This window comes from Eretmochelys imbricata, chromosome 25 (genome assembly GCF_965152235.1).
Source record: "Eretmochelys imbricata isolate rEreImb1 chromosome 25, rEreImb1.hap1, whole genome shotgun sequence".
Lineage (NCBI taxonomy): Eukaryota > Metazoa > Chordata > Testudines > Cheloniidae > Eretmochelys > Eretmochelys imbricata.
The window spans coordinates 12,724,835-12,741,155 of NC_135596.1; the positions used below are offsets into that span (position 1 = coordinate 12,724,835).

The 16,321-nt window shown below is 46.5% G+C and overlaps 1 protein-coding gene across 3 annotated transcripts in view; it reads left to right on the forward strand.

Annotated features, from left to right (window-relative positions):
- Positions 1-16,321, forward strand: part of STK11 (serine/threonine kinase 11) — a 73,441-nt gene that overhangs the window by 24,949 nt on the left and 32,171 nt on the right. For all 3 annotated transcript variants that reach the window (XR_013348734.1, XM_077841899.1, XM_077841898.1), the window contains exons 3-6: positions 5,628-5,717; positions 7,639-7,771; positions 8,610-8,746; positions 9,395-9,522. Coding sequence is in view for 2 of the 3 variants with exons in the window: in XM_077841899.1 (XP_077698025.1) it covers positions 5,628-5,717; positions 7,639-7,771; positions 8,610-8,746; positions 9,395-9,522 (488 nt within the window). In the remaining variant the exon portion in view is untranslated. The remainder of the gene's footprint in view (positions 1-5,627; positions 5,718-7,638; positions 7,772-8,609; positions 8,747-9,394; positions 9,523-16,321) is intronic.

The following is a 16,321-nucleotide window of genomic DNA, read 5'->3' on the forward strand; positions in this document are numbered from 1 at the left end:
GTTCCCTCATGGCCTCAGGTGTGGTGTTCTTTCCTTTTTTTAAACCATCCAGTTGTTCTCTGGAGTACAGATGCCTGCCAGCACTTCTGCCTTCCTTGTGCAGGAGTGTGTACTACTGAATTCTGGAGTCCTTTGCTAGAGGCAGTCTGCTGCTTGTTCTTAACGGGTCAGAACTAGCTTCCAGACTGACTAAAGCCACCTTGTGTTTTTTCCAGATCCCTTGAACGTCCCTTGACGCTGCTTTAGGCTATGTCTACCCTGCACTTTTGTCAGTCGGGTGTGAAAAAAACACCCCCCCGACTAACAAAAGTTTTACCGTCAAAAAGTACCGGTGTGGACAGCACTTTATCTGCGGGAGATGCTCTTCCGCCAACCAAGCTACCACTCCTGTTTGGAGATGGCTTTATTATGTTGGTAGGACAGCTCTTTCTTGCCAACAAAGAGCAGCTACACCACGTACCTTAGCGTCACAGCTGTGCCGCTGTAAGGTGTGCAGTGTAGACATGGCTTTAGACAGCCTAAACCTGATGATAGACCTGATAGATGGGAAACGCATCACTCCCACGGAATATGCAGCGTGACTTTTCCAGACCAAACCATTATGGTTTTGAAACTGAGCCTTGGGTTGTGATTTCTGAAGAGAAACACCAAGACATCAAAATGATATTTGGCACTTCCATGGCCTGCTGCATCCTCAAAGCTTTGCACAAACGTTAAGAAATTAATTAAATACTCTGCTCTTTTACTTTGAAAAGGAGACTAAACCAAAGTGAGCAGCCAGACAGTTCCTAATGAGGCTGTTACACTCCAGCAAAGTGCCTTTTGGCTTAAACCAATTTGACCTTATTGAGTCGAACCATTGTTGTTTTCCATGTTAAATAGTTGCATTTATTTTCAATAATGGCTTCTAAATACGGAGTGCTCCCTTTACAGTACATCAGTGACCAGCTAATTTAATCCGGCACTTAATTAGATCGAAGCCTTTGCAACCAAGTCATCAGTATTAAAAACTGCATCACAACTTTTGCCCTTATTTTGATCTTTTTAGTCAGTTACTTCTGGATAATTCAATTACTGTCCACAGAAAGCTGCCATTTAATTAAATAAGCTGAAATTCCGAATGAGAAGGGAAAAAGAGCCCAAGGGAGACATCATGTGTTTGTAAATGGTGATGACAGCTCATAGCTGTCATTCAGAAATGCTTGTGTCAATAAGCAAAGCCAGAGAGGGTGATTTCTCCCCCCCACCTTTGCTTTCCTTCTTCTCTGTACCCTAATAATCTTTGAACACCTCTCTCCACCAGCACTGTGCTCTTGGGTAACACTGGAATTGACTGTTTAATTTCCAAGCTCCGGCTGCCTTATTTTTGTTCAGTCCACTGGATTTGCTTTTCTCCCATTTCTAAATTCCCATGAGGCTTCTGAGTTTATTCCCAAGCCTGCTTACTTTCCATGTGTAAACAGCTACATTGAGAGACAAAGTGAGGGCAGCCATTGGGCAAAGTTTCATGTTGCAGGAAGGGTCTTTACCCTGGAGAAGTTATCTAAGGTTATGCCTTTGTCAGTGGACACATGTGTTTATCACATGATAATGAACATGGGTTAGCTATCCCACTGTGAAAACATAGTGGAGAGAAGGCACTTTCGTTTTACTGGCACATAAGCTAAGTAAGGTCAGCCATGGATGGGGGTATAGTGCTAACCTCTCCTAGATGCCTTGCAGTAAACAGTACATGTGCCTTATGTCTACTTAGGATTTTACTGTGAACTAACCAGATAAGTAGCTGAACTAATTTTAAAACCAGTTAGAAAATTTCCCCAGTGTAGACAGCCTCCAAAGGTCCATGTTTTATAGCAAGACCTGCGAAGGCCCTGTCCACAAGGGAACTAGCATTGTGACAGGTCTGCTAGGTCTGCTTTACAAATGGTATAGTAGCGTAGCTGCACAATGCAGTGTAGATGCTTCCTACACTGGTGGGAGGGTTTTCTCTGACAATGTAGTTAATCCACATCTCCAAGAGACAGTAGGTAGGTCAGTGGAAGAATTCTTTCATTGACCTAGCTGCGAATACATCGGGGGTTAGGTTGACCTAACTTACGTGGTCAAAGGGCAAAATTTTTCGCAGCCCTGAGCGACCTAGCTAGGTTGATCTAATTTTTAAGTGTGGACCAGGGTCATAGTCGCATTGTATCCATGGCTGTTGCTAGCATGGCTCTCTGACTGCAGTCAGAGGGGGGACTCTTGCAGGTCAAGGAAATTGTTGTTCTAGCACGAACTGTCTGAACGTGGCAATGGCTCAGCTCATGTGAACAAAGCCTCATCATGGATTTTGAGGCTTTGGGGAACTGGATAGCAGGGAGGGGAATGATTTAAGTTAGATGTGTTGCCTACAAACATTGTCCATCAGAATCATCCATTTTTTTTTTTTTAGTTTAGAATTTGAATAACTCTTGGTGCGTCTCCTTTCTCCTCCCCCACCTCCCCCCCGCCATTATAAAAGAACATCTTTGGCTCTGGAAGCAAAAGGTTTCGCCATTGAAAAGTGAGTTTCCAGAAGAGCAGCGGAGAGACCTATTTTGAACCTCTGCTCCACCATGGCTTTGCCAGTGTCACCCACCTTTGGGGTCACTAAGGTGGTGGTAGTGAAATGCTTACGCTTGGCAATGCAGTGTTTAACAAGTTGCTTGGCTGGTCACAGGCTTCATTGATTGTGGTACCAGGAAAGCTATGATAAATCGATTTTTAAAAAAAAAAAAAAAAAAGGGGCTTTGGTAGTTAACAGGCCATTGAGCAGATCTGCTGTTGACGGGAGGGCGGCACTGGAGATGAATGGAGAGCCTCATCCAAGCAGAAAATAAACCCAATTTAATAAGCAAACTCCCGGCTGGCACCCTCTCCTGATGGCTTCTATTATCAATAAATGCAATTGTGTGTGGGAGGAGAGCCCTATTGACTGGAAGAAATGAGAGCTTCAGCCTTTTCATGGTTGCCTGTAATCAATATACTCAGTAAAACCTTCCAGCCTGGATGATGTCTAGGTTCTAATCTAGTTAGTCAGCTAGAGAAGGATCAGCTCCAGATAAGGGCAGGGAAGAAGGCACAGTCTGGCAGCTAGTTAAAACTGGAAGCGGATTGTTCTTTCTAGAAAGGAACAATAGCTGGCGTTCGCTCTGGGAGACTCCCATGAAGTAGGAGCTAGCTTTAGCATTACTTGTTTGAAGGTGGGAAAGTTGCTGGCTTCCCACTTATTCCCTTCTTTATGCAACCAGCCCGGTTGCTCCCTCGGTGGTTAGAACAAGTGAGTGAGATTTGAGAGATCTGGTTTCTATTCCCACTTCTGCCCCTGATTTGCTGTGAGACCTAGGGTCAGTCACATATCTTCTTTACCTCAGTTTCCCGCTCTGGAAAAAAGCCCTGAATGAGATATGCAGTATTGCTGATTTCATAGGCTTTCAAAGTGCTTTGAGAGCCTAGGATGGAAAGTGCTACAGAAGTGCAACTTCTTCATGAGGATCCCGTTTAAAACTGTGGCTGTTGGTAGCCCTGGAACAGTTGTCACAGCATCTGTGGAGATCAGCAACTTGTTTTTTTGTCCTAGGCTGAAAAGGTATCTGCCAGGAGTGATTAAAATGGTGAGACTAATGCTCTGCACTCCTAGAGACCCTGTTCCCAGAGTTACGTTGCTCCCTTGTCTGCATCCCAAAGATGCTGTGCCCTTCCATAGCCACCCGATGTCTCAGGCTACCCGTGGGTTTAATGCGAGCGCCTGCAGGGTTTTCTGTTTGCCCGAGAGTCCCGTGGGAGGAGAAAAAAACGGTGACTGTTGCTTTTGGCAGCCAAGTTGCTTCAGTTGTTTACCCGCTAGGTACCTCACAAATGCAAAGCTTGTTCTGGAGAGGGGAACAAATGCCAAAGTGTCTGGGTGGCAAAAGCCACTTTATAACGCCTGACGTTTTAGTATCCAGAGGCTCCCAAAACAGCTTTTCCCCACCCCGGAAATGCTACTGCTTCTGTGGTAATAAGCTGCCGCTTTTAAACAGCACACGGCAATACCCTGTAAATTTGGGACAGGAACTGAAGAATACCACGCTTCGTTGCACGGCTGACTTTAATACACTGCTACTTCAAGAGGGAATATTGTCCAGGGCATTGGGAATAACCACTCCTAGCCTCCTGAAAGGTGTCCTGGGATCTCTAACTTCTTCAGCATAGTGAAGTCCACAATGTTTGCAATGAGACTTCAGCCTGCTGGTGGATTTTAGACCTGTCATTCGCTGCTTTAGGGATACACATCTTCAGGTGAAGACCTGCCAGTTTTGTTCTGCCTCCGCAGCTGCAGACAGGGTGGACAGACCTCTTCATTGCAGAGCATCCTGGTCTTTGGATCAAAAACTTTTCTAAACCAACACCTTCAATGTGACATTTCGGTGTATGTTGGGCTTTAATTAGCCTGGATCTGTGACACTGGTTGGCTGGCTTTTGGGGCTGAGCCACTTGATTCTTGGCTTTTTTCCTCATGAGCACTGCAGCAGCACGTGTCCTGCTTGACCCTAGCATGGCTAGTAGGCTGGTAGAGAGAACATGCTCATCCTGCAGCTTGTGTTCGAGAGTGAGATCTGCCCAGCACAAGAATAGACAGCCAAGGCCCCTCTTTCCTGAGCTAGGGAAAGCTGAGCTAGCTGGATAGTGCCCTTCTCCCTGTACGGTGGGGAGCACATGAAACAATGGTGTAAGGGCAGTTCCTCTCTAAGGCCATCACCAACCTGCCTGCCCCTTCCTTATCACAGTTCTCATTGATTCCCTGGGATTTGCCATTCTGGACAAAAATTGCTGAAGAGGAGCTCTGGCAAGTATTAGCCTTCTCTTCCCCCAGCCCTGGCCTGTGAGTGCCCGGACCTGGAGATCAAAGGTGCAGTGGGGCAAATGAAAGGAAAGATCACCCCACGGAAACCCAGACCTTGACTCTGGAAAAAATTTCTCAGCCCTGTTTCTGAGTTCCCTGTCTCTATTGGGTTTGGACAAAAGCCATAAAGTGAAAGCAAGAATGCTTGGTTTCTTCCTAAAACAATGCCACCCCCCTCCACCAAATCCTTTGTCTTTTAATCTGAGTCCAGCTATCTCTTTCAGAATGGCCAAAGGTGCTCTAGGAACCATGGGCCCCATCAAAAGTGCTGGTCTCAAAAGAGAGAGGCAAAAATCAGACATAGCCACCAATATTAGGGTTCGATGATGACACCTCCTCTTCCATAGGATCAGAACTGGAGGGAAATGCAAGGGAGGTCATTCCTTTGGGAATGCCACAAGACCTAACTAAGGAAAGTTACTGCTGCATGGAGCCACCGCCACCGTGAGCCTTCCCTTTAAACAGGCAAGCGGCAAAATGAGGGAATCCTTTCCCCAGCTTCAAAATTGGACCCATGCATCCTTTTAAACGCTGTCCTAACGAAGGCAGAATGGGAGGGCCCAACAAAACATGGGCTTTGTGGCATAATGACCCGTGCACGTACCATGCAAGGTTACTGCCTGTACTGCTGCTCTCCAGCAGCACAGAATCGGAACTGTGGTGATAACACAGTGCTTGCCTGGGTGAGCATTTAACCTCTGTGCTTCCTTAACTCTGCCTTCACGTATATGGTGATGGAATATTGTGTGTGCGGGATGCAGGAGATGCTTGACAGTGTCCCAGAAAAAAGGTTTCCAGTCTTTCAGGCTCACGGGTAAGTGCAGCTTCAGTTCTTAACCCACGTTGTGTCCATCAATCTCTCCCACCTTTGCTCTGGCTCTTGAATTCAAGTGGAGGTTCTTCTGCTCTGTCACTTAGGCTGCTGGCTGCACTTTAAAGCAAAATTTGTTATGAGCAAAGAGTACATCAGGTACCATCCATGGAGAAAATTAAAAGCTGATGGGTGGGGTGGAGTGGGGGGGAAGGTTCTGGGATGCAAAAGCTTTTTTTCTATTGTGTTTTTTTTGGTGCCTCAGCAGCCTGAGATGCCTCCTTGATCCTCTTTCTGAAGCTCTGCCTAGCATGTGCCTTAGCAGCTACAAAGAGACAGCTGAGGCCATGCTGGGTGCTGTTGAGCTGCTCCTTGTGGAACTCCCTGCTGCATCTCTGTGGCTTGACAGAGGTCGATTCCTTCAGAACACTACCTGGTGTGATCAGGTTTTCCTCTGAAAATGAGATTCCAGTTTGGAGAAGGGAAATAAAAGTCCCATCGCTAATCAATTGGCACAGCAGTAAACGTGAAACTTGCTGTTAAGTTAGATCCAGATTTTGCAGCAGGTAAAATGTATCTTACTGGTGTTCCATGGTGATTTTGTTTTACTGGGAGGGCATGTTAAGTGAATATGACAGAAAATGGAGAGCATCAGCAGTGTGACTCCAAATATCCTGCCCTGCACAACCTGAGTGGGGCATTTAGAATCTAAGTGAAATCCTTTCCTCTCAGGCAAGTATGGTAAATGGAAGGGGACAAAAAGGAAAGCCCTTTGGAGCCGTTCAGCCAAAGATGAGGGAAATTGAGGCATTTTACTGATGAGACTGACCTCTTGTGAACTGAGAAGGGAGATGTAGAGTTAAATACCAGAGAAGAAATTACAGATCTTTGCTGATGCTTAATCTGTCTAGTACCCAGTCTTGTTTTGTGTATTTTGGTAACGGCACACTAAGACTCCATGCTCCCTTGAAGCTCACAGCTGAAGAAACCTTAATACTTAAAGGGTATTTAGTGCTCCTCTGCAGCTTGCCAGGTGCTGCTGCACCTTTAGCTATGGGGCGAAGTAGGGGTTGAAATGAATTTAGTTGCCCTAAGCTCTCCTAAGGGTTCTCCTAACAGTCAATCCTATACTTCCCTTTCTTTCTCGTTCTGCTTCTGCCAAATCTTGTAGCTTCCAGCAAGTAATTCTGCCCCGTACCTTGACTTTAAACAAATTGGCGATGTGTTGAGAGAAGCCACTTCAGGTTTGTGGTTAGATGCAGAAGTAGACTGCCTCGGTGCAGCACTTACCGGTCAGAGTTCCTGCAGAGGTTGGATGTGCATTTTCCACAGTGTACCCCAGCAGCAAAGGTGAATAGGCTCTGTCACTTTGTATCTGTGAATGTCCGATCAAAGGACAACTGCTTGTGCGCCCTGCTTTGGATAACCCGCTACATAAAAGGGCAAGGAACGCAACTGTGTCTCACTTTGAGACCGCATGAGGTGCAACCTGTAATGTCTACAGAGCGCTAGTTGCTAAGAGTTATTGTAAGGAAGGTAGGAGTCCAGCACGGCTTGCATCACGTGGAACACTGCATGTTTTAAACACCTGCTGAGCTGCCGCGAAGTAAAAAAAGAATTCTTGCAAACTGTATTATGCTGCCCGTCATGTGAACTTGCAACAATATACAGAATAGGAAGAGAGCTTTGATCTAGAACAGTTCGGTGTCCCAAGTGGGGGAGGTGGGAGTGTCCTGATGCCTAACTGCAGCAGGTAGTCGCTTCTGTGCTAAACATACAATGGACCTAATCTCTAGTTTCCCAGCAGCAAAGGCTAATGTTGGCCCAACCTGTGTTCCTCACTATGCATATTGGCAATAGCTCTTATGGAGCTTCAGTCACTTGAATCACTTATCTTTTTTTTTCCCCCTCTGACTTTTTCTAGGTACTTTTGCCAGCTCATAGATGGCTTAGAATACTTGCACAGCCAAGGGATTGTCCACAAGGATATAAAACCGGGGAACCTCCTGCTAACAACCAATGGGACACTAAAAATATCCGATTTAGGAGTGGCAGAGGTATGTGAGAATGGCTTGTGAACCCCATTCCCGTCTCTGTCTGTAGTGTACCAGCTGTAAACATACACACTGGAGACTTGGAGGGACACAAGCGTGTGTGTCCAAAAAAGCTACATCAAAAGAACTTCAAGGTTGCAAAAGTCAAGCACTCAAAAGTTAAGAAATTCCAGAACTGAGGTTGCCTGTGCCACTTTAGTTCAACCCCTTGTGCTATGCATTATTCATTCACCTGTAGTTACAATCCACTTTAATTACATGATTTTATACTAAGTTTTCCACATTAGACCAGGTGAAAACTGAGATTTTTAGAGTCTGATACCTGGGCTGAGTTTAGATGACTTTTCACAGGGACAGCAAAAGGCACATCCGTGACTCTAACATTCAATTTCAAGGCCAAAGTCCAAGCATCTAGGTACTAGAGTTTCTCAACAAAAGAATTGTAAGAACCTTTTTAACATGGGCAAAAAAATGTATTTTTCCCTGATCTCATTCTTTGAAATGGTTAAACTCTTTTACCTGAAACTTAAAAAATCAGACTGGGAAAAAAACACAGCATAAAAAACTTCGGTCCAAACAGTCAGTGGGGCAAAGTTATAAGCAACTGAAAATATGCCAACACTTTCTAGTCAAAGAGCACATCTTAACTATAGGAGACCCCACCAGCTCTGCTTGTAATATATAATACTATCGGTGGTCTATTGTAGTTGGACCCACAAGATGGACAAAGACTCGCCTGGAGTCTCACAAGGGTAAAGCTTTTATCGTGGATATTATCCTTGATCTCTGAAGAGTTTGTGATTGCGTGAGAGTTCACTCAAATGTCTGTCTCTTGCCGCAGGCATTGCATCCGTTTGCAGAGGACGATACGTGCAGAACGAGCCAAGGGTCGCCAGCATTCCAGCCGCCAGAAATTGCCAATGGCCTCGATACCTTTTCAGGCTTTAAAGTGGACATCTGGTCAGCAGGGGTCACGTTGTAAGTACCTGCGCAGGAACCCTGGATAAATCTTTACTCCCGTTCCAAAAAAAAAAAAATCCTAGTTCAGATTTGTGCTGGCTAGTAGGAGCCCTGATGATGGACTAGTGTTAATGTAGACCTGCACTCCCTTCTGCCACCTGTGGGATTCTTCAGCATCTGAGTGACTGTGTTCTGCTTCCATGGGTGACTTGCTTCGGGCACAGTGTTGTTCTGGGACCTGCAGCTGTGGGTGCTATATGAGCATTTAGGGCTCCCACTCCCTTTTGAATGGTGGGTACATCCAGGAGCAAATGCCCAGAGTGCTGGAGAAATTGAGCCAGTCTCTCTGCCTGTAGCTGCATACCAGGCATTTCTCAATCCCTGTCTGTCCAGGTGTGTTTGGGGCTCGTAGCCTTGCAGTATCTGAGCACCTCACAAGTATTTGCTTAAAGTCTCTTCCTTTCCAGCTTGTAGGAGAAATAGCTTGGTAAGTTTCTGGTTCACGTGTATGTGTGTGAAGTTTCTGTCAGAAAGTGGTGTAAAGAGAGGAGTTGGAAAGCATTTGAGTCTGCATCTGTCGTCCAGTTTTCCTGATTTATCTGCTTGTTGCAGAACTAGAACCTGTTTCATATATTTGTCCTCACACTGTTCTTTCTGCATTTACAGATACAACATTACAACGGGTCTCTATCCCTTTGAGGGGGATAATATCTATAAGTTATTTGAAAACATCGGGAAAGGGGACTACACGATTCCAGAGGATTGTGGTCCTCCGCTCTCGGACCTACTTAGAGGTGAGCGTCTCTTTCAAATGACCTGAATGAAAAGGGGTAAAACTGTGGCTGTAACAAATACCCAGCAGGCTTAGTACCGATGGAGAACTGCCTCACTCAAAGCATTCTATGAATGTAGAGAAGTCTGTTTATCAGCCTTTGCCCCTTTCAGAGTTTAAGATTAGGCTTTGAATGTTCTGTGGTGCTGTAGACTAATCCTATGAAATGAGCTGCAAGTATCTCCTTTATAGAAACAAGTCATATACTATGGCTCCAATTTCATGTGCTTTCGAGAGATTTTAAAACCTGGAGGGCAAACCCACCAAAGGGTGGATTTAAAGCAGCATCAGCGCTGTAATGCTAGTTTTTCTGAAGCAAGCACATTCAGTTAAGATCCTTGCCCAAGCCTTATAAAGCAAGACATAAGCATAATGGTGCCCATTGGGGGCACAGCTTCTGCTTTCACTTTCTTTTCAGCGTCTGCTCTGAACTTCCTCCCTTGGAGCCTGAGACAGGGCGTTAATAATACTGTCTTTTGTGGCTTGCCATATGAAATGCTTCAACTGGTATTAAGTGCACTAATTCTAAGGAGCTGCATCCTGCTGTGCTCTTGACAGAGGGAGACTCCTCTAGGGTCTGCTTGGTGCACTTAAAAAGCTCAGCATACAGGCCTGAAGAGCGAGTCTGCTCTTCCCTCTGCAGCTCAGCTTTTTGGAAGAACTTTGTGAGCAGTATAGTCATCAGCTGAGCTTCCCATGATAGAGACCAGGCAGAGGTAGCACTGTTCAGTGTATAGGAGATTTGACTGGGACATAGGAGACCAGGGTTCCATTCCCAACTCTGACACTGACCTGCTGGTTGAGCTTGAGCAAGTCATTTGCCTTCTGTGAGCTTCTGTTTCCCCTCCCACCCTTTGTCATCTGTTTAGACTGTAAGCTTTGTGGGGCACAGATGGTCTCTTATTGTGTGTCCAGCATCTTGCACAATGGGCTCTGATCTCATTTGGGGGTTCTTGGCACTGCTGTAGAACAAATAAAGTAACGGTGGGAATCAACTTACTTTTTATCTTTAAAGAGTAATCATGTGTGCAGGCTTCAAATCCACTGACTTGTGGGGTATTCCTGCTCTTAAAGCACTGCTTCTACGTAAAATAATTCTGAGATTAATACTTTGACCTTCTGTTGTGGGGAGTATCTCTGCTTTGTGCAAAGCTTTTTAATCTTCTCACTTCTGCCACTGACTAGCTGTGTGAATGTGAGCAAGTCCCTTTGCCTCTCTGGGTCTGTTTCCCCTTCAGGAAACAGGAATAATGGTGGGGGAGCTGAGGCAAAGCTATATGCCCACACTCTCGCAGCAAGTCAGTGGCAGAGCTAGGAGCAGAACTCGGGAGTCCTAGTCCCACTGCTCCAACCATTTGATGCAAGAATGTTCTTTGAGCAGTGCCCCCGTGGGTGCCCCACGTCAGGTGCGCATGTGCCTCTTGAGCCCTTGATCGGAGATTTTCGGTTAACAGTGTCTGTTTTGGCCCTCACATGCGCTCTGTGCAAACTAGTGCCTCACATCAAGGCTATCTAGAGTTCTTCACTCTCCGCCATCTTGAATTACCTGTTGGATTTGAAGAACACACTGTATTAATTAGCTGTTAAGGTTAATCTGGCTGTGATACTAGCATATCATCCCCCACTAGAAGGGTTTTCAATATTTGCTCACTCTGTCCTCTAGACTTGTTAAGGGAACCTCCACACCTGGGACCTCCATCTGAACCTGTAGCAACTTGCTCCTTGCTTCATTTATCTGTGACGGCGGCCTTTCAAATACCTATCATGTCAGCTTGCCTGGATGGCACCCCCATTCACTGTATTTTTCAAGGACGAGGTCTCCTTACAGCCTCAGCCAAAATTCTTAGCTAAAGTGCTGTCGGATTTTCATCTTAACCAGCCCATTCATCTACCAGTGTTTACCTCCCAACCACATCAATCTCCATGTGAGACCTCCGTTCGCACATTAGATGTATCATGGTCATTGGCCTTTTCTGTAGATAGGACCAAACAATTTTGGAAATCGACTAGACTGTTTGTCTCCATCACAGAGAGATCCCCGGGATCCATGATCTCTACTCAGAGACTTCCGAGTTGGAGCTCTGGGTGCACCATTGCTTGCTATGGTGTAGCTGGTGCTCCGCTCCCCCAGAAGGATAATAGCCCTCTACCAGATCACAGGCAGCTGCCACAGCTCTAGTCAAGAACATTCCAGTGTCTGAGATGTGCAGAGCTACTCTGTGGGCCTCAGCATATACTTTTTCTAAACACTCTGCCTCGGTCCATGCCGTCAGATCTGATGCAGCACTTGGTGCTGCTGTACTGTCTTCAGTCTTAGACTCCATTCCAAAGCCGCCTCCTCCCTGTGGGAGACATTGCTTGGGAGTCACCTGAAGTGGAGCACCCACAGGGACTAGTAGAAGAGGTCAGTAACTGGCTCTTTTGAGATGTGTCCCTCTGTGGGTGCTCCACTGCTCACCCTCCATCTCCTCTGCTTTGGACTGTGTTTTGTTGGACGTTTGGATAGAGAAGGAGCTGAGGGCGGTGAGCCCATGCCGTTCAGTAGCCCCTTGGCGTGCGCCACAAGGTTGTCTAGAGCCCACGCGCAGGCCCAACGGACACTGCTAACAGAAAATCTCTGATCAAGGGCAGATGTGCACCTGAAATGGGGCACCCATAGGGGGACATATCTTGAAGAACCACAGTTACTGCACAAGGTGAGTGTAACCTCTTCTTTTGAGGGTTGGGATGATCGTTGATATTTTTGCTCCTGCATAAAATAGAATGCCAACATGGAGAGCAGTTACATGTTAATATAGCAGCTGAATCGGTGGTGTCCGCTTAGGAGCAGCGTGGCATGGGGCTAGCACTGGTCTGGCTCTGGGTGCTACCACTCAGGACACCACTCACTCCATAGGATGGGTTTATTGTGTTCTCTTCTGTCTTACCATATAAAAGACACTGATAGTAGTCAGTGATAAGAAAGGTGCAGAATAACAGTGATTGAACCCCAGACATGACTCTGATCACACTTGGACACCTGCACTCCTCTGGCGCAAGCCCCAGAAGTAGCCTAGAAGGAAAGCATGAGTGGGTTAGTGGTTGAGCACTGCAAGCCTGCCCACGCTACGAATACAGCAGAGCCGGAAGACTGGCTTACAACACTGTTCCCCTCTGACCTGGTTCAAACACTATTGCAATTTGTAGTTAGATGGACTCTTAACAACCTTCCGGAGCACTTCACAATTGTGGTCATCTATGCTACAAATTGTAACCATGTCATGGGGCCCCACTGTGTTGTAACCAGGTTCCCAGACTTGGTTATGTCTGTGGTGTGGATAGGTCGTCTGCTGCAAGAGATGACTACAAAACAAACTTGAATCTCTTACGTGATGGATGGTTCACCTTTTTGCCACTCTCAGGGCCTGAAGGTTCTAGTTCCAAACTCCCAAATCAGCCTGACATTTTTAGGGGCCTAAGCATACTGTTCTCAGCTGCATTTCCATAGTAGTTCAGTAGGTGGTGCTATCTGTATAGATTGAAGCTTTTAATGCATTTTGAGGAGATGATTTTGCCCATTGTTTCGAACAGCCCCTATTTATCTTCCTTTCTAGGACGTTGCTGACCCCGACCATTCAAGTAATCTGGAGATGATTTTAACTTCTCTGGCTCCATACTGATTATGAAATAAGTTTATTTCCCTGTATTTTGCAAAGCATTAATCAGCTGTAATAGCTTCAGAAACCGTTAGTAAGGCCTAGCTCGAGATTGCTCTCAGTGCAGCTGGCATCTTGGCTACGCTGCTGAGACTAATGTGGCGATTGTCTAAGGCTTGGAGCTAGTGACTGACGCATGTCTCGTGTCATGCTCACATGTGCTGGTGAGTGATGTCCAGATCTATACGTGGCATTTTAGTCGGCAAATGCTAACTCAGAAAAGTAGCCCCTCTCATGGGAGCATGGAAATTGCTCAACTGGAGCAAACCCACTGGCCCATCTCGACTGGCGTCCAGTCTGATGCCAGCTGGATCTAAAATAACGGCTGGATGCTTCTGAGACAGGCGATAAGCCTCTCTAGTGCCCTTGGTATTGAACTCCGGTGTGGTGGGTGTGGCATTTTCTTCCTGAGTCCTGGTGCAAATTGCTTGTGCTCTGAAACATGTGGCTTGAAAAATGGCTAAACCTGTGCCCTAGCTTAGTTGCCTTTTTTCCCTTTTGATGATCTGCCCTGTCCTTGCTCTTGGAAATCTCCTGCCTCTCTCTCTCTCTGCTACTTTCAGGCAACAGGGGCGCCGTCGCCCCCTGGCCTCAGAAGATTTGTTTTTGGTTAGCAGCCTATTTTCTTTGCTCCCCTTGTCCTCTCTGGCATCTCTCCCCTGCTGCCTTCTGTTTCCAGTGGCTGGCAGCTGTGTGCCGCCTATTGGGTGACGGCTAAAGCAGATAAGCTCTCTGTGCAGGAGATGCTCCTGCCTGTCTGCACCGAGCATTCTTCCCCTGCCCCCTTGATGAAGTCCTGGGGATCTCTTCAGTTTTCTTCCACCCCTCCCACTCCACATGCCTACTCCCTGCAACAATAGGCTCGCTTCAGAGCTTGCTGGAGCCTCTCAACGTTGCTTTTGAGTTAGTTTGAGCCCCTTCCCTTTCTGTAGAGATCCATGTACCAAATAGACATGAGGCGATTTAACTCTGTGGTGTCCCTCCCCACTTTTGCTATGGGGATACCATGGGCATCACAAACTGCTGTCGCAAGGCATGAAGTGTAACCCAGCTTGCAGGGATCTAAGTCTTCAGCATTGCCACATCCCCTCGTGGGTAGCACTGGTGACAAGGCAGAGGACTTTTGCCACGTGCCCCTATTTTTCTATGCAGTACATCCGCATTCCTTGCTATGCTCCTGCATCTTCTGCAGCTGGTGAAATTGAACTCAAGCGTACTGTTTGCAGGCTTGCCAGTGCATGTCTGATAGCTTTTGGAATGAACAGCACAGATCCCCGTAGCTTGGCTCACTCCCCCTTCCATTGCCTCAGGAGGACTCTTCTAGCACGTAGCAGAGTGATGAGCACTCCTCCTGCTTTCATCGTAAAGAAGGCTACAGTATGTTGCAAAGTATTTGTTTCCTCTCTGGCTGGAAGTGCTGCATTGAGCGGGGTGCCAGCTTGGTTGGGAAGCAGATACAAGAAGATGCTTTTTAAAGCTTTGTTTTTCTGTTGACTACTTTTTTGCAGCTGCTCAAGCTGTTGTGTGGTTTTTCTCCTCACCCCTTGAGCTTGTCTTTACCAGCCTTTATCTTTCCAGAGAAGAAGCAAGATCGCTGAAGGCCAAGAGTTTCTGGGGTTTCTAGCCCCTTCACGGGTCTATTTCAAACTCCTAGCAAGAGCAGTACTATAGTATTTTAGTACAGGTTAGTTGGGATGCTGCTTTTCAAGAGAGAAATGAATCTCGTCCTTTCACTGATTGACATTAGAGGGCTAGCATGGGTAGGCCCACATTGTCTGTGGGGGTAGCTCGTCAAGGTAGAAGCCTCCCCAGGTGACCTGAAGCTCTGACATCACCATTGCATGACTTGTGTCCCAATAAGATTCATTTCTGGGCAAGAAAAATGATTTTAAAAATCTTCTGTGTGCCAAATCCTATTTTGAAATAGGCTTCTCCTGCCAGGAGCCAAAGGAAGGTCGGCCCAGTGGTAAGGAAACTGGTCTGGCACTTGGGAAACCTGGGTTCAATTCCTCGGTCAGCCATTGACTGCCTGTGTGATCTTGGGCAAGTTTCTTTGTGCCTCAGTTCCCTCCCTGTAAAAAAGACATGATCTACTTCCCTACTTAACAGGGTTGGTGAGAGGGAAAATGCATTAGAGGTTGAGGTGCTTGAATACTACAGAAATGAGGGCTGTAAGAGTCCATAGTTGACATACTGGTGTCTAGGAAGTAGTCCAGTGTCACTGTGTATAAGATCCCTGTGTCTGTCGTTTGAAAGACTCTGCTAGTCTCCCAGCGTGCAGGAGGGGAGCCAAAGCTTGAGGAGGGACGAGTCTAGAGGTGTTCCCAGGAGGTCGAGGGAGCAGAGCTCCTCTCTTCATGCTCCCTCCCAAAAAGGGCCCTTAAGCATGAATGAATTTTGCGTTTACTGCAGAGGGCACCCTTTCAACCAGAACACTCAGCTTTAACCCTTGCAATACGTCTCAGGCAGATACTCTTGTTCCCATTTTACAGATGGAGGAATTGATGAGGGAGATGACTCGGCCAGGATGTGGCGTTGAGTCAGTGGCTAGAACCTAGAAGTCCTGAATTACAGCTGTTACCTCCTTTGCCTACTTAACATGTACCTGAAGAGGCTCCTGGCTGCCAGAAGTTACTCAGCTACATTGTGCTCTATCTTTGTGCTTGTCCAGGACTATATAAAGGTGCATTGGTGGTTGTCAGTGGCAAGGAGGCAGGACGGATTTAAGGTCTTCTGTGCTCTGGTAGTCCTTGGCATTACTGGAAAAGGGATTCATGCTGCCTGTAGTTCTGTATTTTGTGCTGGGCAGAGGATCAGAGATGGGATGGGCACGCTTAACCCTTCTGAAATGCTGTGGGAGCAGAGATCTAAGAGCTGGGCATCCATCCGAAGAATCTCACTGCTCCAGTGTTTCATCTCTCCTCCCAAATAAACCACATGGAAATCTTTACCGTAAGTGGTAGAGAATATCTGTGTGGTTATTGTGGGCAGACACTTTTAGATGATTTGACTGGTGAATAGTACATGATGTTTTGCCTTTATGGAGTCTCTCTCCAGTGCTGGGCT